A 24,951-nucleotide genomic window follows, 5' to 3' on the forward strand; every position below is an offset into this window, starting at 1 on the left:
CCCCACCTGCTGGCCGACAAATAAGATGTTCGGTTTCCACTGGGATTCTTGCGCGTCACTAAAATGTTCTATCTCAATTTGGGTCTCAATTTTTATTTATTTATTGCGCAAACATTTCAGGTCAAATGAACGTGTAGTCCTACATGCAGGTAAGATATAAAGACGAAGACGGCCATTTCATCCAATGCTCAGACCTCTCCGGCAAGCCGTTATCAGAGAATTAACTCAATTTTAGCCAGTCGTGTGTTGTTCAGCAGTGTATTTCTGTCTCTCTGCACGCAGCAGGTGACGTTTAGAAGAGGAGTGGCCTTTATTCACCGACCGTCTCCCACGTGTTGTTAAGGAAGGATGATGATTTAAGTACAGTTAACCGAGTGGCCATCTACAGCAGAATAGCGGCGACTCCATGTATACGGCTTTGTACTTGTGCCGCACTTAATCGCCGCGGCCGATTATATGTATTTTTTTTCCTCTCCACTGGTGGGTGAACAATGGAGAAGCCGTCAGCAGAAATTTCTGGTGACCCTCCTATTTTCCCATGCACCAGATCATTGTTTATGATGCTGTTGTTGTGTAGGAGGGCAGGGATGGACCTGATCTCGGTGGATTTCTGCTAGAAAACACTCACAACTCGACAGGCGGTGACCGGCCTCTCATCCTTCCAGATCCGAGCAGCTGATGTTGGCAGTGCTGCCGCTATCTTCACGGCGAACATGGTGAAATTCCCGGCGCTCACGCACTATTGGCCTCTCATCCGATTCCTGGTGCCGCTGGCCATAACCAACATAGCCATCGACCTCGGCGAACAGGCAAGTGTGAATGAATTGTGCGTTAAACACAGCGCTTCATGGCGTAAGATTGGTTGTGCATCCTTTGGAGCTGGACACTGCAGCAATGGCATCCCTCAGAAATCCGTACTTTGCTTTAACAGGTCTGTTTATCAGTGGCTCGCGTATGTAGTTAACGTAGTTTATATGTTAGGGCTATTATGTGCTTCTATTGCGTGAGGAAACGGGCGAACGGCGGCCCTTGCTTTACAGAGCATCACCAAAACAACATGAGCCGATCAGCTGTACGTGTTCGTCAACAGCTGGCCATACAGCGCATCCAATAACATGTGTCACACTGAACAATGCAAAAGCAATCTGACAGAGATGAATGTGCACTTTTGGATGGGCTGATTTTGTTTTCACCTCTGAGTGAACTGGCCTTGTTTTTGTCAACCATTAACGAATGTTGTGCGGCTTTCAGTATTTTTGTTTTATCACAGTCATTACATGTTTAAATAGGTTGGCTACAAAAACCCTTAAACTCTTGGCTTAAATATTTTATTCATGTAATTCGCATCTCATTTTGATGCAGAGGTTTTAATAAATCATTTCTGCATAATGGAAAGTCATTCTTATTATCATTAATATATATATATATATATATATATATATATATATATATATATATATATATATATATATATATATATATATATATATAGTGAATAAACTGTGTATGTATGTGTATATATATATATATATATATATATATATATATATATATACAGTACAGTCCAAAAGTTTGGAACCACTAAGATTTTTAATGTTTTTAAAAGAAGTTTCGTCTGCTCACCAAGGCTACATTTATTTAATTAAAAATACAGTAAAAAACAGTAATATTGTGAAATATTATTACAATTTAAAATAACTGTTTTCTATTTGAATATATTTCAAAAGATTAGATTTCAGATAAACACTGTTCTTTTGAACTTTCTATTCATCAAATAATCCTGAAAAAAAATATTGTACACAAATATGTTGTACAATTGTACACATTAAATATTTCTTGAGCAGCAGATCAGCATATTAGAATGATTTCTGAAGGATCATGTGACACTGAAGACTGGAGTAACGATGCTGAAAATTCAGCTTTGCATCACAGGAATAAATTACTTTGTGAAATATATTCAAATAGAAAACAGTTATTTTAAATTGTATATATATACGTGTGTATATATATATATATATATATATATATATATATATATATATATACACACAGTTTATTCACTATAATTAAAAAAAAATGGTAATAAAATATGACAAGATCTCAGAGTTAAACTGTGTCAGAAAAAAATAATCTTAATTATGTCAGATAACGCTTAAGCAAAACATGGTCAGGTCAAAGTGAATAATTTTTGGTTCCAAATTTTTATCAGTTTTACTGGTAGTCCACTGTATGAAGAATTTTTTGGGAAAATATGTCACAGTTTAATTTATTTTGCTATCCTCACTTACATAAATGAACTATAGTGTCCTGTACCCACTAGTAAAAATATATCAAAAATATAAAAAATGTCTGAATAATTTCTGGTTTGACTGTAAATATTAAAAAAAAAATTCTTGTTTGCGCTATTTAAAAAAAAAAAAAAATCGTATTATAGTCAAATATAAGCACTTTTTTATTGAATGTTTGAGGGCATAACACTTTTTGGCATACCGATAATCGATTTGACCAATATCTTTTACGATATTCAACTTTTGATTCTTTGATATTGGGTTTATTAATAATTTAATAGCATTATTTCGTAATTGTTTGGATTTTTTTTTTACACTTCTCACTGGAAAATAAATGGCTGTTATTCAAAGTTTAAAAATTATGTAATTGTTAAGCTACACATTTCTCACTGGAGAATAAATGTCATGTTATTCAGTAGCTTAACAATTACATAATAATAATAATAATGGTTAAAATATTCATAATTATTTTTATTGTTGTATCAAAAAGCAGAAATAGACTGTTTTTAAATATTGGTTATTAGAAACTTATCTGTATTGTTATTGGCCATAAAATGTAATATTGGTTGATCTTTAATAAAACAAAAAGATTCAACTGTTTCAGTTGACAGTTGTTGAGGAAATGTAGTGCTGAGGAAGTGTAGGAAATGCAATCCCTCAGTTGTCATGATGACAAATGAGCTTTTTTGGTGAAGTGAAGAAGATAAAACGAGAACATTTTGAATCAGAATGTCACTACACTGAAAATTTCATTTGATTTTGTGAAAATTGAATTGATACAAATTCATTTTCAGAATCACTAATAGCAGAAAGACGAAATGTGAGCAGGAACCCTAAGAGCCTGTCTGCCCACAGTAACAGACAATCATTATCTCTCTGCACACTGTTCTAAGGCGTTGGAGAGTAAGTGGCAGACAAAGAGAGTCAGAAGAAGGCAGAAGATAAGGAGAAAAAAAATGTACATTCACTTGACCTTTTGACTTTATCTCTAGTTATTGTACAGGTCTAGCTGCTGCTTATGAATTCTGTGACTGATTTTCTACAGTTGTATCATCCAAATGATACCACATGTTCTCTTTAAACAGCAAATATTACAGAATGATGTCACCAGGTTAGAGTCAAGGACAGGACAGCAGTGGTTATTTAATAGTGCAGTAACACCTACAACTTGAATAGCAAGTAGAACTTTTGTACATCTCAGCATTTTCAAACAAGTTTGACATCTGACACATTTCCAAATCACCTTCTCATGTGTTTGAGGATGATATATTCTGGCATGTGAACAATTTTTACTGCTTTATTGTCACAATACAATCGGTCATCATTGAGACGCTTTGGAGTTCCTCTATCTCCACTTTTCTTCTAGAGGTGCGAGATTACATTATTGATTCTGATCATAGGTTTTAGGTTTTTATCTCAAGAAAAGTCCCTGAATAACTATTCTTCCTGTTTCTGCTTAGAAATGTTACTTGATAGTGTTTGGGCATCCTACTGACTTTTATACTGTGATATGTAGCAACACATGGTGCAGTTTGTGATACTGTGAAGTTTGTATTTTCACACATATGCAGCTTTAACAGAGAGAAACTCTGGGTCATTGGTTCTGTTAAACACAAACTTATCCTTAACTTAGCAAACATTTTTTTCTGGGGTACATGGCATGAAAGGCTTTTAGTCAGTTGATACTAGTGTAGTACTGTATATATTGGGTATAAAACCCTCTTTGTGTTAAAGAATCTCATGAGGAGTGATAGTTTGTCCTATTACCAGGGCTTGACATTAACTTTTTTGCTCAACAGCCACTTTGGTTAGTGATTTTCCAAAGTTACTAGCCACTCTGGCCACAATTTTGACATCAGTACCATGGGGAAAAACTGGCATATAGATATTTTTAATATTATCTCATAATTTGGCAGCAGGTATATTAGGCTGCTGTCACTTTAAGACCTGACGCACGGATCCATTATACTGTTACACGTGCGTTTTCTTTCTCAACTGTTTACGTTCACTTAAAACATAACTGACTGTGTTTACATGAATACTCGCCAAGACCTGCATTTTGACGTCATTTTGTGTGTATTTGACTGTTTAAGTGCAATGAGCAGCAAAAAAACCCCTAAATTTAGTACTGAAAGGTGGCTTTATGTGTGCGAACTTTGGGTGTGAGTAGGGCTGGGCGATATATCGCATGCGATTGTCACGCGCATTTTGTCAGTAAAGCCGGTTCCCTGATTACCGTTAAATCGCCATCACCTGCTTTCAAATGGAGTGGCATTTAATAGACAGAGCTGTAGATCACTGACAAGCTACGCAATATCGCGTTCATTATCGAAGACGATTCATCTGTGATAATGAACGCGATATTGCGTAGCTTGTCAGTGATCTACGGCTCTGTCTATTAAATGCCACAATCTCATGCGATATATCGCCCAGCCCTAGGTGTGAGCACAAAATCTGCGGGAATGAGTAAAATTATGTGCAATTTATCTCTCAACATCAAAAATTAGTTAATGTGACTAAATCTAGATGCATTTGGATTCTTTTAATTACTCTATCAGTGGTGTTTCTGCTAAATTTGTATCATCTCTCTCTTCCTCTACAGGCTTTAAACAGGGGAATAGCGGCAGTCAAAGAGGATGCAGTGGAAATGTTAGCCAGCTATGGTCTGGCCTACTCCCTCATGAAGTTCTTCACAGGTCCTATGAGTGATTTCAAGAACGTAGGGCTGGTGTTTGTCAACAGCAAACGGGACAGAACCAAGGCGGTCCTCTGTATGGTGGCTGCAGGAACCGTGGCTATCATTTTCCACTCTCTAATTGGTCAGTCTGCCAGTCTATCATTTCTTCACTCCACCTTTGGTCTTGCATGACTAGTTTGTACTAAATGTACAGGGAACACCGTTTTGTTTTGCACTTTTCTAAACAAATGTGTCATGATGGTAGACTTATTGAGCAGTGTTATGACTGGAGAAGGACCTCAGTTGGTCTTAATCACGCAGACTATACTCATAGAAGGCAGATGTAACTATTCTCTGGAAAAGTCGATGCACAAAGGAACATTACATTCCAAGCACGGTTCATCCGCTGTGTTTACGGAAAGGCTTTTTTGCCAGGTTACTACATGCCTGTTCTGTGTACTCTTTGTGAATGGAGAGGCCTCTCTCAAACAACCTATCTAAACTCACAGGGGTAGATTGCCATTTATTTTTGGATCTTCGTTCACCCTCTATGATTATATTGTCGTTAAACAAATTGTGCAAAATACTGCACTCCTACTCAGCAGGAAATAAGTTCTGCCACCCATATTTTCCAAATACTTAAGTTTGTGGGTTGTGGTTAAAACGGTCCAATCATTTTAAAACAGTCTATATGTACAGTGAAATTCAAACATTTTATTAGAAGAATAAAGGATATGCACCTTGAATGCATCCGTTTCTCCACCCCAAGTACATTTGCATTTACACAAATAGTCATTTACATACAAAGCAAAAAATCTGAGCCATTTTCAGCCGCTCCGCAGTGCCCATATGGCAGTTACTGCAATGAGCTCATGAAGAAAGAATGTTACCACGGTAACCTCGAGGGATATAGGATACAAACCACCACCCTCTTGGAAGAGGGCATGAATTTTTAACCACTAAGCCAACACCTGTCCGCCACACTTAATGATGTGCTTTTAAATGAAGAACTTACTGTCTGTTAACATAACATGGTCTCTCTCCATCATTCTGAGACAAATTATGTCCATTTGGACAGTCGGTGAGTTTAGTAGAGCTGCGTCATCCATCTGTGAAACGCGTCACTGCACACACTACTGAGAAAAAGGGAAAAGACATGAGAGAAATGTGAGACATGAGAACTTCTATGTCTTTGCATGTTAGTTTTTAAAATATTATATTGTTATATTATATTATATTATCCATATACTATGGGTCACAGGGATGCTGAAGCCTAGCCATAATATAATATAATATAATATAATATAATATACTCTTAGCAATGTAAACTTTGTTTTCAATTGATATTGAAAGCTTACTGTATTATGTAGAAGAGTATTGTGAGAAAGAGATCGAGTAAGTGAGTTTATTACCTGCATTTAGATTTAGCATTTTCCTTCAGGTCAGTCTTATGTTCATAATAATTAATCTGTTTAAACGTCCGATGTATTATCTTGTCCTTTTAACAGTTAAGGGGTTTTCCCGTGACTGACAGCGCTAGACAAAGCATTTGTCAGTTGCGTCTTGTTCCGTGTTCACAACAATTCAGTCTTTTCAATGTAAAAGTCTTCGTTACTGACTGACACACTCATAAAGACAGTCTTTGCTGCCATCTAATGGTGTGATAATGTAACTTCTGTTGCTGTTCACGGTCAGGGACTATTTTTTCCGGCGGAAGGAAGGCTTTTAGTGAAGGTTTACTTCATGAAAGTTGAATCGATACATATTTTTGGATTTAATATTTGTATTATGTGGTAACCATTATATAAAAGCAATAAGGGACTCGAGACTAGTGCTGTATCGTGAAGGGGTTGCAGGCACTCCGTTTCGCGCCGTGCCTAATAATGACCTTTTATTCATGATACAGCACAGCCTCTCGTACTGTATTGCTTACATAAGAACTTCTGTGTCCTTGCATGTCATTTGTGTACATCATTGATGATAAAAATACAAATGAATCTTGTTCTCACTTTTTCTTGTTTAGCCTACACAGATCTGGGCTATTACATCATTAACAAACTGCATCATGTGGATGAGTCTGTGGGGAGTAAGACCCGGAAGGCGTTTCTCTATCTGGCTGCTTTTCCTTTACTTGACGCCATGGTGAGTGACATCCCAGCCTTAAAGATATTCTGTCGTATGATATGTTCTTGCTCTGACTGTCAGATCTGGCTCGCCTGCCTGACACAGATGGGCAGAGAGTATGTGTGTGTAATCGTGTGTGTGGTACAGCCAGGCATCAGCGCCTATTCAAGCTCCTTTGGATGAATTACAGCCCACGCAGAACATCCTGTGCCTCTCAATGGAGGTTAAACTGCAGCAATGTTTTGTTTAAAGTGTTAAGTCTCTAGAGAGTGTACCCAATTAACAGGGGCCCCTGACCCCTAGGGGATGAAATGTGGTACTGCAGGGGCTTCACCAGTTTTTGTTTGATCTCAAAGTATTTTTTGTGAGGAAATGGAAATACACAGAAATGTTTAGCAACAAAACTATTTAGAACATTGCTAATAATAAGAAATGTTTCTTGAGCACCAAATCAGCATATTACAGTGATTTCTGATGGATCATGTGACACTGATAGTAATATATTTTTACACCGAGCAGGCGTAACATTAAGACCACTGACAGGTGAAGTGAATAACACTGATTATCTCTTCATCACGGCACCTGTTAGTGGGATATATTAGGCAGCAAGTGAACATTTTGTCCTCAAAGATGATGTTAGAAGCAGGAAAAATGGGCAAGTGTAAGGATTTGAGCGAGTTTGACAAGGGCCAAATTGTGATGGTTAGGCGACTGGGTCAGAGCATCTCTAAAACTGCAGCTCTTGTGGGGTGTTCCCAGTCTGCAGTGGTCAGTATCTATCAAAAGTGGTCTAAGGAAGGAACAGTGGTGAACCGGCGACAGAATCATGGGCGGCCAAGGCTCATTGATGCATGTTGGGAGCAAAGGCTGGCCTGTGTGGTCCGATCCAACAGAAGAGCTACTGTAGCTCAAATTGCTCAAGAAGTTAATGCTGGTTCTGATAGAAAGGTGTCAGAATACACATCGCATCACAGTTTGTTGCGTATGGGGCTACATAGCAGCAGACCAGTCAGGGTGCCCATACTGACCCCTGTCCACCGCTGAAAGCGCCAACAGTGGGCACGTGAGCATCAGAACTGGACCACGGAGCAATGGAAGAAGGTGGCCTGGTCTGATAAATCATGCTTTCTTTTACATCACATGGATGGCCGGGTGTGTGTGAGTCACTTACCTGGGGAACACATGGCACCAGGATGCACTATGGGAAGAAGGCAAGCCGGCGAAGGCAGTGTGATGCTTTGGCCAATGTTCTGCTGGGAAGCCTTGGGTCCTGTCATCCATGTCAATGTTACTTTGATACGTAGCACCTACCTAAGCATTGTTGCAGACCATGTACACCCTTCATGGAAACAGTATTCAAACAGTGTTTGTGGGATATATCATAATTTAAATTGGGATAACAGACCACAAATGTGCCGTATATATGTTGTCTTTTTTAATACTGTTCATACAGAGGAATACAAAGAAAAGAAGAAAATAATCAGGAGGAAAAGAAGTCAATGACTGAAAAGAGCTCTTGCCACAGATATTCTTGTTATACCATGTCACATTAAAATGTGAAGCTGACGCCCGAAAATAGAACATGAAGGAAATTTTGCAGCTCATTCAGTCGAACTGACGGATCAGGATTATTTGTAGCGCAACCTTATTATTTGAAATGATTAGTTTCAGTCTTTTTGAGTGGAAATCCGACAACCAGAAGTGCCTCCTATAATTTAAAACACAGTAGGCTCATCAGGAAAAAGGTGGATTGGATTAGTGACAGTGGATGTTAGCTCTTGTCTGTGGTTTCAGGCATGGACTCATGCTGGTATCCTTCTGAAGCACAAGCACAGTTTCCTGGTGGGATGTGCCTCTATTTCTGATGTCATTGCACAGGTAAGTGTCAGATTCATTGAATCAGCATTTCACTGTTTGATTTCAGACATCTGTATTGTTATGTTAGTGTTTATGTTTTCAATGTTTTGTGAATGCAAATGGTTGTGTATACTGTAAATGATAATTAAAGGTTATATAATGGGTTATCTATAATGTCCGAGCTTGTCATGGCTGTGATGTAATTTGTTTTTATTAATCATGTTTTTGGGTTTGAATTAATAATAGTCTGTATGTGCCATGAGGATGTCTATATTTATCACTGTCATTGTAATCAGGTTACACGGTTGTGCCCCTCTCTCTCTCCAGGTTGTGTTTGTTGCTATTTTGCTCCACAGTCAACTGGAGTGTGTGGAGCCCTTGTTGATCCCAATCCTGTCTCTGTATATGGGAGCCTTGGTACGCTTCACAATCGTTGGTTTGGGGTACTACAGGAAGATTCATGACAGCATCCCTGACTCCAGTGGGCCTGAGGTTGGGGTACGTCCAGTGACTCTCTTTACATCAATTCAACCAGCTGGCATTTTACTCTGTAAATCAGTCGCTATTAACCTGTTCAGTTTAGTATCACCGCTACATTGGTCAGTTTATTGGTTTTCTATACTCTTTCTCCTTGCTTTGCCCCCTCAAATGTGTGCTAAATACTGACACTCATTTTGTGTAATAGGGTGATGCCACTATTAAAAAGATGCTAAGCTTTTGGTGGCCGTTGGCTCTCATCCTGGCTACGCAGCGGATTAGCAGACCCATCGTCAACCTGTTTGTGTCACGGGATCTGAAAGGAAGCACAGCTGCCACAGAGGTTAGTCTGGCAAAAGCATACATGCCTTTACAGTATTTACTTATCAAATTGTAGTCATAATCATAATTTTTTTTAGTCATTTAGATATGCACACAGCATATGTGTGAATATGTAGCTAACACATAGTGAAAGGCTCTAGCAGCTCTTCATATTTTCTAGCAATGAGCGTTTTCTTTTATTTCTTCTATATTTCCATCTATCTTTATTTTAATTGAAGCAGTACGTCAGATGTAAACAGAGTTTGACTTGTTAAAACTACAAACCCGATTCCAAAAAGGTTGGGACACTGTACAAATTGTGAATAAAAAAGGAATGCAATAATTTAAAAATCTCATAAACCTATATTTTATTCACAGTAGAATATAGATAACATATCAAATGTTGAAAGTGAGACATTTTGAAATGTCATGCCAAATATTGGCTCATTTTGGATTTCATGAGAGCTACACATTCCAAAAAATTTGGGACAGGTAGCAATAAGAGGCTGGAAAAGTTAAATGTACATATAAGAAACAGCTGGAGGACCAATTTGCAACTTATTAGGTCAATTGGCAACATGATTGGGTATAAAAAGAGCCTCTCAGAGTGGCAGTGTCTCTCAGAAGTCAAGATGGGCAGAGGATCACCAATTCCCCCAATGCTGCGGCGAAAAATAGTGGAGCAATATCAGAAAGGAGTTTCTCAGAGAAATATTGCAAAGAGTTTTGTTATCATCTACAGGGCATAATATCATCCAAAGATTCAGAGAATCTGGAACAATCTCTGTGCGTAAGGGTCAAGGCCGGAAAACCATACTGGATGCCCGTGATCTTCGGGCCTTTAGACGGCACTGCATCACATACAGGAATGCTACTGTAATGGAAATCACAATATGGGCTCAGGAATACTTCCAGAAAACATTGTCGGTGAACACAATCCACCGTGCCATTCGCCGTTGCCGGCTAAAACTCTATAGGTCAAAAAAGAAGCCATATCTAAACATGATCCAGAAGCGCAGACGTTTTCTCTGGGCCAAGGCTCATTTAAAATGGACTGTGGCAAAGTGGAAAACTGTTCTGTGGTCAGACGAATCAAAATTTGAAGTTCTTTTTGGAAAACTGGGACGCCATGTCATCCGGACTAAAGAGGACAAGGACAACCCAAGTTGTTATCAGCCCTCAGTTCAGAAGCCTGCATCTCTGATGGTATGGGGTTGCATGAGTGCGTGTGGCATGGGCAGCTTACACATCTGGAAAGGCACCATCAATGCTGAAAGGTATATCCAAGTTCTAGAACAACATATGCTCCCATCCAGACGTCGTCTCTTTCAGGGAAGACCTTGCATTTTCCAACATGACAATGCCAGACCACATACCGCATCAATTACAACATCATGGTTGCGTAGAAGAAGGATCCGGGTACTGAAATGGCCAGCCTGCAGTCCAGATCTTTCACCCATAGAAAACATTTGGTGCATCATAAAGAGGAAGATGTGACAAAGAAGACCTAAGACAGTTGAGCAACTAGAAGCCTGTATTAGACAAGAATGGGACAACATTCCTTTTCCTAAACTTGAGCAACTTGTCTCCTCAGTCCCCAGACGTTTGCAGACTGTTATAAAAAGAAAAGGGGATGCCACACAGTGGTAAACATAGCCTTGTCCCAATTTTTTTGAGATGTGTTGATGCCATGAAATTTAAAATCAACTTATTTTTCCCTTAAAAAGATTTCTTTTCTTAGTTTAAACATTTGATATGTCATCTATGTTGTATTCTGAATAAAATATTGACATTTGAAACTTCCACATCATTGCATTCTGTTTTTATTCACAATTTGTACAGTGTCCCAACTTTTTTGGAATCGGGTTTGTATTAAAAATAGTTTTTGGTAATTGAAAGCTAAAATAAATATTAGATAAAAATTAAATGAAAATGACAAATGTTGCTTGGCTACTGTCTGTTCTGTCATGAAACTCTAGATGGCGCAGGCTGATGGGTCCATGCTATTTTGTGCAGCAGCAGCATGTCTACATACTCACAGCAGCGTATTACCGTATATATTGGTAGTAGCAAGTTTACACTCACAAGCAGCAATAATTTACAACAACAGCAATAATCAACTTTACCTCTTTCCCCCCAATTGTAAAGCTAGGTTTATATAATAACTGTAATGAAATAACAAGCCTTATTGTTGCTTTAGTTGTTTGGTGCCCAGATGCAAGAAATATTTTCCGTCACTCAGCTATAGAAACATTCATTATAAACAGATTGTGGGTATTTAATGTTACCATCGTCTTTCTGTTGTTTTCCAGGCTGTTGCAGTTCTCACAGCAACATATCCAGTGGGTCATATGCCATATGGATGGCTCACTGAACTCAGAGCTGTTTACCCTGCATTTGAGAAGGTAAGTGTTGTTGTTTTACCTTAAACTAACATTTTTTTAATCCTTAATCATACAGTACTCAGAATGCTTAATGCTGATCATCCTCCGCATATATACTTAAGTTAAAATGACACCTCTCCATCATCTCCTCCCAGTATTCTGCCTGAATGATCAGGAAAAGGAGTCAGTGTGCTTTTTTATTTATACCACACCGTCTAACTTTGTCTCATACCCTTAAGGGATGACAAAATTAGTTTATATCTTCCACCTTTTCCATGTGCTAATACTGCAGTATGTCTATTATCTTGTTCTACTTTATGACAAAGCAATTATTTTTTGGGTAAACAGAGTGGGTTCATGGAGACAGACCTGCAGCAAGAGTCCCAGAGACTGTAATTATAAAGGCGCACAGTGGTGTGGTGTTATTTATGGATGTTTGCCCGTAGAAAAAGGACTCAGGACCCACAATTAGGAAGTCCACAGGAAATGGGGAGATGTTCTCTGGCCGCAGGTGGCTGGCCAAATGTAGTTAATACTTTTATGGATAAAGTTGATCTACATTACTGTTTAAAAGTTAGAGGATTTTTTTATGTTTTTCAATAAGATCTCTTATGCTCACTAAGGCTGCATTAATTTTTTCGTAACTCTTTACAATAAGGTTTCATTAGTTAACTACTTTAGTTAACATGAACTAAGAATAAGTAATACTTCTACAGAATTTATTAATCTTAGTTAATGTTAATTTCAGCATTTACTAATACATTATTAAAATCAAAAGTTGTATTTGTTAACATTAGTTAATGCACTGTGAACTAACATGAACAAACAAAAAGATAAATAAATACAGTAACAAATGTATTGCTCATTGTTAGTTCATGTTAATCAATACATTAACTAATGCTAACGAATGAGACCTTATTGTAAAGTGTTACCATTTTATCAAAAATACAGTAAAAACAATAATACTGTGAAATATTATTACAATTAAATGCATCCTTGCTGATAAAAGTATTAATTTCTTTATAAAAATGAAATATGTTGAATGATAGTGTACATTTTAAATGCTCAAACCATTGTACATTGTACGTTATCAAGAAGAAATGAACTGCTTTCCTCACATCTGCTGTTTGTCTTTGTTCGTTTCTCATTTTCTAGAATAACCCAAGCAACAAGTTGGCCAACGGTGGTACAGTTGTGACAAAAGCCCACATCAGACGCTTTACTTTTGTTTGTTTGGCTCTTTCTATAACAGTAAGTTCATCCACATTCTCAATCTTTGGTCTCCATCTGGCTTTAATAATGCTTGTTTCAAACTGCGGTTTGCTGAAGTTCATGGAGTTTAAAGGTGCTGTGGGAGTTTATTGTGACTGTGGCGTCCGGTCATATTCTTTGTTTAGCCAATCAGGAGGAGCTTTCTATCTGTCAATCATAACAACCCACATATGGAAAGCAGGAAAATGAAAACATGGCATATAGAGCTAGTTTGTTTGTCATCCATGAATAGTCAATGGAAGGTTTACTATTTCAAATATCATGTTTATTTTCAGGGCTTGACATTAACTTTTTTGCTCACCAGCCACTGTGGCTAACCTAGTGGTTTTCCAAAGTTACTAGCCACTCAGCATTTTCACTGGCCACAATTTTGACATCAGTACCATGGGGAAAAACTGCCACATAGATATTTTTAGTACTGTCTCATAATTTGGCAGCAGGTATATTAGGCTGCTGTCACTTTAAGACCTGACGCACAGATCCATTATACTGTTACACGTGTTTTTTTTTTTTCTTTTTAGCTGTTTACGTTCACTTAAAACATAACTGACTGTGTTTCCATGAATACTCGCCAAGACCTGCATTTTGAGTGTGAGCACAAAATCTGCAGAAATTAGTAACATTGTGGAAGGTGGGTTTGTGTGTCAACTCTCTGTTGGAGAAATGAGAGAGCGAGAAAGCGCAGCTGGTATCGTGTATCTATTCTGCAGAAAATGAGTATTGGAAGCGTTTCAGATATTTCAGTATCGAAAAGACTACAATTGAAAAATGTATATATTATATAAAAATTCAACCCACCAAAGTAGTAGGAGTGACTGCATTACACGCCACTGCTGAAATCCACCCACAGTTGATGTGTTAATGTCAAGCCCTGTTTATTTTATTGAGATATTTCTCTCCTGCTCCATTTTTGATTATAGAGGTCACCACAGTTTTACCACACTTCTGTGTGTGTGCGCATTGCTGCGTCTGAAATTGCATACTGTGTAGAAGGTACCACATTTGGTTTAAAACCACTGGCATTCACATATCCTCTCCAGTGGCCTCATGTGATTCATCAGATGCACACTTCAGAATCTGCCCAGGTGTTGTCTTCCGCATACTTATCGCCTACTGTTTTGTGAATACTATAAATTCGGACACACTACTCATGTCACATATTCTTTTTAGCCTTCTATACTGTAGGGAAGTGGGCATGTTTGATGTGTTTGGGGGTGGGATTTTTGAAGTGGGGGCATATCTAATCAGTAGGTAAATCTGGATACAGCACATTTAATTGGTGTGTTTTTTACTTTGCTGCCTTTTGTCTATACGTGTATAATATTTAAACCCACATAGCTTAATCAGTAAACATTATATATCCTTACATTTGAATTTTTATTCTTCAGTTGTCCCCTGAATTTAAAATGCAAGAGACAAAAATCCATAGACTTCTTATTCTGCTACTAAACACACAGTTGTAAAGCCGTAAGAAGTGCATAAGGTCTGGTGAGTGCTTTTAGAGTCAGGCTAAATGATTAATTGATGCTGTCTGCTTCTGTAACGGGGTCACATCTTCCCTCCCTGGCCTAGATAAAAGCCTGCTTGGTATTACACTACAGTGATCATTTTTATTCCATAATTTCACTTCTCTGTCATTAGTACAGCAAGGTTTCTGTTTAATCTCTTATGTAAGCGCTATATTGTTTTGCCCAGATGGCCTCTTCACTAAAATGTTGCATGAATGCACCGCTATGGTTTCTTTACATTTTAATTAATCACTCAAAGGCATCTATATTTTATATCAACATTTTGTTTAGAAATTTTCCCTTGAGACTTTTGTAAATTAAATATCATTGATGGTTGGCTTGTGTTATTGATGGTAAGGAGTTGTAGCAAGTGTTGAGATTTTCTTTCAGCTACTTGTGCCAACATGTCTGACCATACATATCTGGGCACACTCCTCCCATTCCTGTTCTGTTATCCACATTTTAAAGGCTTTTCTCCACCCAGATTGATATAAACAGTTATGAGTGTAAATGATAGTGTTTTGATAGCTGTTTTAACAGGGTAAGTATAATATACTTGCTTCCAGATGTGTGCTGGCTCTAAAATTAACATAATATTACATTCCACTAGATAACCAGTACCATCAGAGTGCCATTTCACAGAAATAACCAGGAATAACCATGTTTTTTGGCTTTATATGTTACTTTAGATGTTTATTTGATTGGTTTGTGAGTGAATATTTTATTATTTTATTTAATTTTATTGATACTTGACTTGAGATCTCATTTACTTCCTTGTGTTATGTGTGAGATTTTCTAGATAGTCTGAATCAGGTAGTGTGTCTTTCTCTGTGCAGCTCTGTTTTGTGGTGTTCTGGGCCCCACACATTTCTGAGAAGATCCTGGTGGACATCATAGGAGTAGACCATGCCTTTGCTGAGATGTGTGTCGCGCCATTACGAATTTTCTCCTTCTTTCCCATTCCAGGTATTGCCCTTTCATTCCATAAAGACACAAACATTTTAAACAATTTTGAGAAAACATCTGTGTAGAGATTTTTACCATACAATACAACGTATGATTTTAACCATTACGATTACTATTGGTAGCTAAAAGCATAATCAAAATTGCAAAATAGCCAAAATATTTAATAAACAATCATGTAAAACAGGACATACACTACTGTTCAAAAGTTGGGTCGGTACTTTTTAATGAAAGAAGTCTCTTATGTTCACCAAAGTTGCATTAATTTAATCAAAAATAAAGAAAAAACAGTAATATTATTACAATTTAAAGGTGCCATAGAATGAAAAATTGAATTTACCTTGGCATAGTTGAATAACAAGAGTTCAGTACATGGAAATGACAGTGAGTCTCAAACTCCATTGTTTCCTCCTCCTTGTGTAAATTTCATTTGTTTAATAGTCCTCTCAACATAACACCGACTGTTACGTAACAGTCGGGATCATTAATATGTACGACCCCAATATTTGCATATGCCAGCCCATGTTCAAGGCATTACACAAGGGCAAAACGTCTGGATGTGCACAGCTGAATCATCAGACTCGGTAAGCAAGCAAGAACAATAGCGAAAAATGTCAGATGGAGCGATAATAACTGACATGATCAATGATACCATGATATTTTTAGTGATATTTGTAAATTGTCTTTCTAAATGTTTCGTTAGCATGTTGCTAATGTACTGTTAAATGTGGTTAAATTTACCATCGTTTCTTACTGTATTCACGGAGACAAGAGAGCCGTCGCTATTTTCATTTTAAACACTTGCAGTCTGTATAATTCATAAACACAACTTCATTCTTTATAAATCTCTCTAACAGTGTGTAATGTTAGCTTTAGCCACGGAGCACTATCAAACTCATTCAGAATCAAATGTAAACATCCAAATAAATACTATACTCACAGGAATCGACGCATGCATGCAGCATGAATGACGAACACTTTGTAAAGATCCATTTTGAGGGCTATATTAGCCATGTGAACTTTGTTTATGCTGTTTAAGGCAGTCGAGAGCTCGGGGGCGGGGGCGAGATTTAAAGGGGGCCGCGCACTGAATCGGTGCATTTCTAATTATGGCTCAAAATAGGCAGTTCAAAAAATTAATAAAAAAAAATCTATGGGGTATTTTGAGCTGAAACTTCACAGACACGTTCAGGGGACACCTTAGATTTATATTTCATCTTATTAAAACTGGTTCTAGGGCACCTTTAAAACAACTGTTTTAATATATTTTAATTCAGTCTTGATCCTTCAGAAATCATTCTAATATGCTGATTTGATGCTCAAGAAACATTTCTTATTATTATCAATGTTGAAAAACAGTTGTGCTGCTTCATATTTCTTTGTAAAAACCATAATACATTTTTCAGGATTATTTGATCTTTGAAATGGGAAACTTCTGTAACATTATAAATGTCTTTACTGTCACTTTTGATCAAATTAATGCGTCATTGCTGAATAAAAGTATTAATTTCTTGGGGGGAAAAAATCGTAGTGACCCCAAACGTTTGAACGGCAGTGTATATTGTATATATATTCTCCGGGGGCCTTCTCATGACAAACAAAAAAGCATGATCAAAGGTCTGATGTGCAGTATATCATCAAATGGACAGATAGTCTTAGGGGGACCAGTTGCTCTTTGAAAATGTCCATTTGAAAAGACAAAGGTCATGCTTCAGTTACAATGCCCCAGGCTTACAGAAACTGAGAGAAAGAATCACAACGAGAGCTCAAAGTACCACTGAATTTTATAGTAGTGATAGCCGTGCAATAAGTGGCATGTAAAACATGATTGCTTGAGACTGAATTTCCATGAACTGAATTCTCTGTTGTTTTTATAGTGACGATTCGGGCTCACTTGACCGGTTGGCTCATGACCCTGAAGAAAACCTTTGTTCTGGCACCCAGCTCTGTCCTCCGCATCATTGTCCTCATTACCAGTCTCATAGTGCTGCCTTACATGGGGTAAGTGTGTTGTGCTTGTGAACATACAGATCACTAATTGTTGTACTTTAGTGCGTCAGACTTGCAAATTGTATATTAAAATGTGTTGGCCTGTATTAGAAAGATTTTTATCCTCAAATTGTGCAGGGTACACGGGGCCACACTTGGTGTTGGATCTCTACTGGCTGGTTTCCTTGGGGAGTCTACTATGGTTGCAATCGCAGCATGCTACGTCTACCGAAAACAGGTACAATAACACTGAAGCCTGTAGGTTTTTCTGATGATAAAATTGCTTTCTATTTGATTAGTGAATACAGTAAAAGAGCAATAAGAATTCAGTTCCTCTGGTAACTCAATGTCCATGAATCTTCAGACATGTTCTTTCCAATACTGTATTGTGTATTTTAAAGGGATAGTTCACCCAAAAATGAAAATTTGATGTTTATCTGCTTACCCCCAGGTAACAGCGGTAGCAAAAAGTTTAATTTGGAAGACTGAATAATCCTTCTTGTAATTTGAAACTAACATACTACTAGAGAAAACACATTTATGTAACTAGACTATTGACTCAAGACCTTTTAGTTATTGAAATAACTTCCTTCAGTTTCCTATATGTATGTGTGCTTAAAGGGAGAGTTCACTCAAAAATGAAAATGTGATGTTTATCTGCTTACCCCCAGGGCATCCAAAATGTAGGTGGCTTTGTTTCTTTAGTAGAACACAAATGATGATTTTAACTCCAACCGTTGCGGTCTGTCAGTCAAATAATGTGAGTCAATAGGAACTTCATCTATAAGAGTAAATAAAACATGCACAGACGAATCCAAATTAAACTCTGCGGATCGTGACGACACATTGATGTCCTAAGACACGAAACGATCGGTTTGTGTGAGAAACCAAACAGTATTTATATCATTTTTTTACCTCTAATACACCACTATGTCCAACTGCGCTCAGCACTCGCTTAGTGAGGTCTGATCGCGCTCTGACAACGGCAGTGATGTCTCGCGCTTATACTTCAATGAGAGCCAGACATCACTGCCGCTGTCAGAGCTCGATCAGACCTCACTAAGCGAGTGCTGAACGCAGTTGGACATAGTGGTGTATTAGAGGTAAAAAATGATATAAATAAACAGTATTTATATCATTTTTTAGATATCATCGGTTTCTCACACAAACCGATCGTTTCGTGTCTTAGGACATCAATGTGTCGTCACGAGCCGCAGGGTTTAATTTGGATTTGTCTAAGCAAGTTTTATTTACTCTTATAGTAGAAGTTCCCATTGACTCACATTATTTGACTGACAGACCGCAACGGTTGGAGTTAAAATCATCATTTGTGTTCTACTGAAGAAACAAAGTCACCTACATCTTGGATGCCCTGGGGGTAAGCAGATGAACATCAAATTTTCATTTTTGGGTGAACTATCCCTTTAACGTTGCAAAAGTATTCAGTTTCAAATATATGCTATTTTGAACTTTTATTCATCAAAGAATCCTGAAACATGTATCAGAGTTTCCACAAAAATATCAAGCAGCATAGCTGTTTTCAACACTGATAATAAGAAGCATTTCTTGAGCAGAAAATCAGCATAAGAATAATTTCTTAAAGGGTTAGTTCGGCCAAAAATGAAAATTCTGTCATTAATTACTCACCTTTATGTCGTTCAACACCCGTAAGACCTTTGTTCATCTTCAGAACACAAATTAAGCTATTTTTGATGAAATCCAATGGCTCAGTGAGGCCTGCATTGACAGCAAGACAATTAACACTTTCAGATACTCAGAAAGCTACTAAAGACATATTTAAAACAGTTCATGTGACTACAGTGGTTCAACCTTAATGTTATGAAGCGACAAAAATACTTATTGTGCACCAAAAAACAAAACAAAATAACAACTTAATTTGTGTTCTGAAGATGAACAAAGGTCTTACAGGTTTGGGACGACATGAGGGACAGAAATTTCATTTTTGGGTGAACTAACCCTTTAAGGATCACGTGTCACATGACTTGTAGTAATGGCTGCTGAAAATTCAGCTTCGCCATCACAGGAATAAATTACATTTTAAAATATATTAAAATAGAAAACAGTTATTTTAAATTGTATTAGTATTTCACAATATTACTGTTTTACTGTATCATATAAATGCAGCCTTGGTGATCATAAGAGACTTCTTTCAAAAACATTAACAGATCCGTTAAAAGATTAAAAGACCGTTACGTTACGTTGTACGTTACACTTTAAATTTTAATTATTTCATGAAAAAAAAAAAAACTCATTAAAAACACTGTATGGTTTCCCATCTCTATTTCTCAACATACCCCATATAGTGTGACAACATGCTCCGATATTGTTTTGTAAATTATATTGTAATTTTACACTTTACAATAAGGTTTCATTAATTAACATGAAATAATAATGAAAGATACTTCTACAGCTTTTATTAATCTTAGCTATGTTAATCTCAACATTTACTAATACATTTTTAAGATCAAAAGTTGTATCTGTTAACATTACTCAATGCGCTGTGAACTAACATAAATGTTTTCAAGTAACATTAACAAAGGTTAAGTCCCCCTGTAGTCAATAATTTGATCCTTTAAAACTCATCTTTGATCACCAAAATGACATATTTAAATGTTTTAATGCCTTAAAATAGCTTGAATGTAACTCTACATTCTTACTTTATTTAGTATACATGGATCTATGAATATGCTAATTAGCCCCGCCTCCACTCACTCGCACGAGCTCAGAGATCCACTCGGTCAACTTACGTTTTTAAACGCTGCACAATGGTATCGCTTTTTACGTCAGACACATAATGGTTTTTAATATGATTTTTCTTGACTACGTTATCAATTTTTAAAGAGAAAATCCTCCGCAATGGTGTTGACTTATGAATTTGCACATGGTTTGTCTTAAAGCGTATTAAAAACACCACATACACATATAAACAACATTAAAAACTTGATTTTCACCAATGGGGGACTTTAATAAATGCTGTAAAAATATATTGCTAATTGTTAGTTCATGTTAGTTAATGCATTAAAGGTGCCATAGAACGTCTTTTTAAAAGATGTAATATAAGTCTAAGATGTCCCCTGAATGTGTCTGTGAAGTTTCAGCTCAAAATACCCCATAGATTTTTTTTTATTAATTTTTTTAACTGCCTATTTTGGGGCATCATTAAATATGCGCCGATTCAGGCTGCGGCCCCTTTAAATCTCATGCTCCCCTCCCCCGGAGCTCGCGCTTGGCTTATACAGCATAAACAAAGTTCACACAGCTAATATAACCCTCAAAATGGATCTTTACAAAGTGTTCGTCATGCAACATGTCTAATCGCGTAAGTATGGTATTTATTTGGATGTTTACATTTGATTCTGAATGAGTTTGATAGTGCTAAAGCTAACGTTACACACTGTTGGAGAGATTTATAAAGAATGAAGTTGTGTTTATGCATTATACAGACTGCAAGTGTTTAAATTTGAAATAGTGACGGCTCTTGTCTCCGTGAATACAGTAAGAAACGATGGTAACTTTAACCACATTTAACAGTACATTAGCAACATGCTAACAAAACATTTAGAAAGACAATTTACAAATATCACTAAAAATATCATGATATCATGAATCATGTCAGTTATTATTGCTCCATCTGCCATTTTTCGCTATTTTCCTTGCTTGCTTACCTAGTCTGATGATTCAGCTGTGCACATCCAGACGTCCTGCCCTTGTCTATGCCTTGAACATGAGCTGGCATATGCAAATATTGGGGGCGTACATATTAATGATCCCAACTGTTACGTAACAGTCTGTGTTATGTTGAGATTCGCCTGTTCTTCTGAGGTCTTTTAAACAAATGAGATTTATATAAGAAGGAAACAATGGTCTTTGACACTCACTATATGTCATTTCCATGTACTGAACTCTTGTTATTTAACTATGCCAAGGTCAATTCAGATTTTAATTCTAGGGCACCTTTAACTAATGTTAACAAATGAGACCTAATTGTAAAGTGTTACCATTTACAAACTCCACATCACATATTTCATTGTAAAACTTTTGTAAACTATTCACATGAATGTCACATTCAGCTCAATATGACAGATTATGTAGGGATGGCTTATGAATGATTTAAACATAAATAGCTTCTGCTGGTGTTTGATAAATGAAACCCAGTGTGTTGAGGTAAAAATACTTTCTGCCCACACAGAAGAAAAAGAAAGACTCGGATGAAGACCTGACCATCGACGGGGAGGACTCTGCCCCCATGAACGAGGTCAGAGCCGGAGGCCGCATGGACGACATCGTGGAGTTAAGAGAGGAGGATGAGGAAGAGCTGGAAGAAGACTGAGCTGTGGATTCTAGGCTGAGCAGGATGCGTTGTGGGAATCAGGGCCAACTTGCTTTCTCGGGCAGTGTTCTTATTGCTTACTGTCCCCTGCTGCCACCTTTTCCCTCCTGCCGAAGCGAGAGCGCAGCTCACTTTTTAATGTGCACAGTTCAAATAAACACACAGAGGGAGATTTAGATATCAGTTGTGAAGACTACAGGCGTCCGCTGCAGCATATCTTTGTTACAGTACACACGCAAATGCGTACATGCGTCTTCCAGCTGCTGTCAGGAGATTTCTTTTTTTCTGATGCAGGACAGTGAAGATATTGATTTGTACCAAAGCAATGTTGTGCATTAACTCTTTATTTTTCTGTATGCTGATCTTTAATGTGCTGCCGTCCTACACATTTCAAAGGAAAGACTATGCTAAATGCAGTCACATCATTCGCTTGGAATGTATTTCCTGTTTCTTCTTCTTCTTCTTCTTCTTCTTTACCTCTAATATTTCACAGAAAGGACAGACTTGATAAGATTTTTGAGGTCCAGGGGTGGTGACCTGTGTTTCTGCACAGTTTCAAGGACCAACTCACACTTTTTTTTTTTGGCTTTTATCATTACAAGAAATGTCAACAGAGGATATAAATAATATATATATATCACAGATTTATATTGGAATTGAGAATGAATTTGATGGACATCTTAGAAAACAACAGTTTCAGAGTGACAAATGGTTGGAGTTATGGGTCATCTAGAGGACCTATTTTTTTAAATATACATACCATATGTTGTAGGTGTATAAAATATGATACATTTTGTATGGGTGATGTTGTGAACTCTGTATATTGTAGGAAAAGAAAGAATTGGACTGTGTTTTCATAATTATGTCTATTGGAAGTATTTTTTGTTTTTATCTTAATTTATTTTGGGCATTTATTTTGTATCTCAGGATGTTCGTGATGGAAAATATTAAAGTACTATAAAGTCTGAATAATGATCCCTCCCCCATGTGCTGTTTTTCAAGTCTCTCCATTGGACAGTGACAGACAGCTGTTAAGGATGTCTTAAACCTGAGTTTGTTTCATTTAGATTATAGTGAAGTCTGGCTTAGCTTGTATTAGAGATTTCCTGGACAATGCAAAGTAATGTTAGAAACATTTATTACAGTTTCAAAAAAAAAAAAAAGTATTTGGTCCTCTTATTAAACATTGAAAATGTGGTTTAAAGTGGTCTATGGTGAGGTTCTTATGTTCTGTCCTCTATTAAAATGAAGAAAAGAGTATTTGTCACTTTTACTGCAACTGATAAGAAATCTGCTACACAGAAAATTGAAAATTATACTCTAGATGTCACGTACGGAAAATAGTAAACTTAAAAAAACTAAATTAGATCAAACTGACACCTCATTTGTTGAGTAAAAATGAGATCGAATACATTGATTTCATAATGGTGAAATGACGCCCCCTACCGTTAAACGTTGACACTGCCATGACATCTGAACACAGAGACCTTGGAAAACGGAGGGTGAGTGCAGGCTTGAGGCAGATGCCACAGTGCACACCCACCTACACATTCATTTTTTGGGAGAGTGTAATTTTAGAGCCATGTCTAGAATAGATGATCACACCCCGCCTGTTTTTTTTTTAACAAGTTGTATAGTAAAATATCTAGCTTCCGCCAGACCGCCTTCCGTATTCAACTTACGAAAAACGTGTAACTGACGCCAGTTATGTTTTTTTCGTAAATTGAATACAAAGACATATAGGACGCAAATGTAAAATGTAATTTATCACAGATTACAAAATACATGCTTTAAAAAGTAATTTGTAACGTATTTTGTTAGATTACCCAAGTTTTGTAACTTAATTGAAATACTTTAGAATACTTAAGAATACTATTATGTAACACAAAAAAAGGTAATTGCGAGTTTTTATCTCACAATTCTGACTTTTTTTCTCAAAATTGTGTTATATAAAGTTGCAATTGCGAGCTATAAAGTTGTGAGTTGTGAGATATAAACTCGCAATATTGAGAAAAGTCAGAATTCTGAGATATAAACTTTTGAGAAAAATTTTGAGAAAAAAAGTCAATTCTGAGATAGCCTATAAACTTTTTTTTTTTTAAAAATTGGAAAAATGTCAGAATTGCGAGAAAAGTCAGAGTTGTGAGATAAAAACTCAATTTTGAGAAAAAAAAAAATCAGAATGGCAAGAAAAGTCAGAATTGAGATACACACTTGCAATTTTCCAGAAAAAAAAAGTCATAATTGCAAGAAAAGTCAGAATTGTGAGATATAAACAGTCAGACAAAAATAGTCAGAACTGCAAGTTTTTATCATGCAATTCTCACTATAACTTGTAATAGTGAGTTTAAATCTCACAATTGCGTGGAAAAAAAGTCAGAATTGTGAGATAAAAAGTCGCAATTACCTTTTTCAGTTACAAAAAGGGACTCACAAACAACTATGAAAACAGTCGTGGATCAGTAATGACAGGACAGTTAAGATTCAAGGGTATGTACATTTTTGAATGAGGCAATTTTTATAAATTTAGTCATTTTTTCTTGTGGAGTGTATGTAAAAATCGGTTATGTGAAACAGCTTATTCAGGACAGTGCTAAATAATAACATGAAATTGTTATGACCCCTCTTATTTTGTTAAAAAATTATTAAAATGTTGCATATTCTGCAAAAATGAAACTTGTGAGCAGAAATGTTAGGATGCTTTTGCAGAGTCAGAGAATCACCAAATGGCACATTAATT

The 24,951-nt window shown here is 36.8% G+C and overlaps 1 protein-coding gene across 3 annotated transcripts; it reads left to right on the forward strand.

Moving 5' to 3' along the window:
- On the forward strand, positions 1–23,469 carry ankhb (ANKH inorganic pyrophosphate transport regulator b). Of its 3 annotated transcripts, XM_048163914.1 has the most exons (14): positions 1–149; positions 283–480; positions 578–809; positions 4,891–5,107; positions 6,989–7,107; positions 8,884–8,967; positions 9,274–9,444; positions 9,632–9,766; positions 12,057–12,149; positions 13,284–13,379; positions 15,745–15,874; positions 17,749–17,872; positions 17,999–18,098; positions 22,071–23,469. In XM_048163914.1, the coding sequence occupies exons 3-14, from the start codon at positions 714–716 to the stop codon at positions 22,209–22,211; spliced, it is 1,506 nt and encodes a 501-aa protein (XP_048019871.1). In that variant the 5' UTR covers positions 1–149; positions 283–480; positions 578–713; the 3' UTR covers positions 22,212–23,469. The 3 variants fall into 3 exon arrangements, with proteins under 3 accessions (XP_048019871.1, XP_048019869.1, XP_048019872.1); XM_048163912.1 differs by having other exon boundaries at positions 283–809; XM_048163915.1 differs by lacking the exon at positions 283–480 and having other exon boundaries at positions 6–149.
- The last annotated feature ends 1,482 nt before the right edge of the window (positions 23,470–24,951 follow it).

The sequence above is a fragment of the Megalobrama amblycephala genome, linkage group LG17, assembly GCF_018812025.1.
Source record: "Megalobrama amblycephala isolate DHTTF-2021 linkage group LG17, ASM1881202v1, whole genome shotgun sequence".
NCBI classification, from domain to species: Eukaryota; Metazoa; Chordata; class Actinopteri; order Cypriniformes; family Xenocyprididae; genus Megalobrama; species Megalobrama amblycephala.

Excerpts from the sequence above, each read along its gene's own strand:
- ankhb (XM_048163912.1), top strand. The coding sequence starts at position 714 with ATGGTGAAATTCCCGGCGCTCACGCACTATTGGCCTCTCATCCGATTC. Across the intron at positions 5,108-6,988 it reads CATTTTCCACTCTCTAATTG|CCTACACAGATCTGGGCTAT; the intron begins GTCAGTCTGCCA and ends TTTCTTGTTTAG. Across the intron at positions 8,968-9,273 it reads TTTCTGATGTCATTGCACAG|GTTGTGTTTGTTGCTATTTT; the intron begins GTAAGTGTCAGA and ends CTCTCTCTCCAG.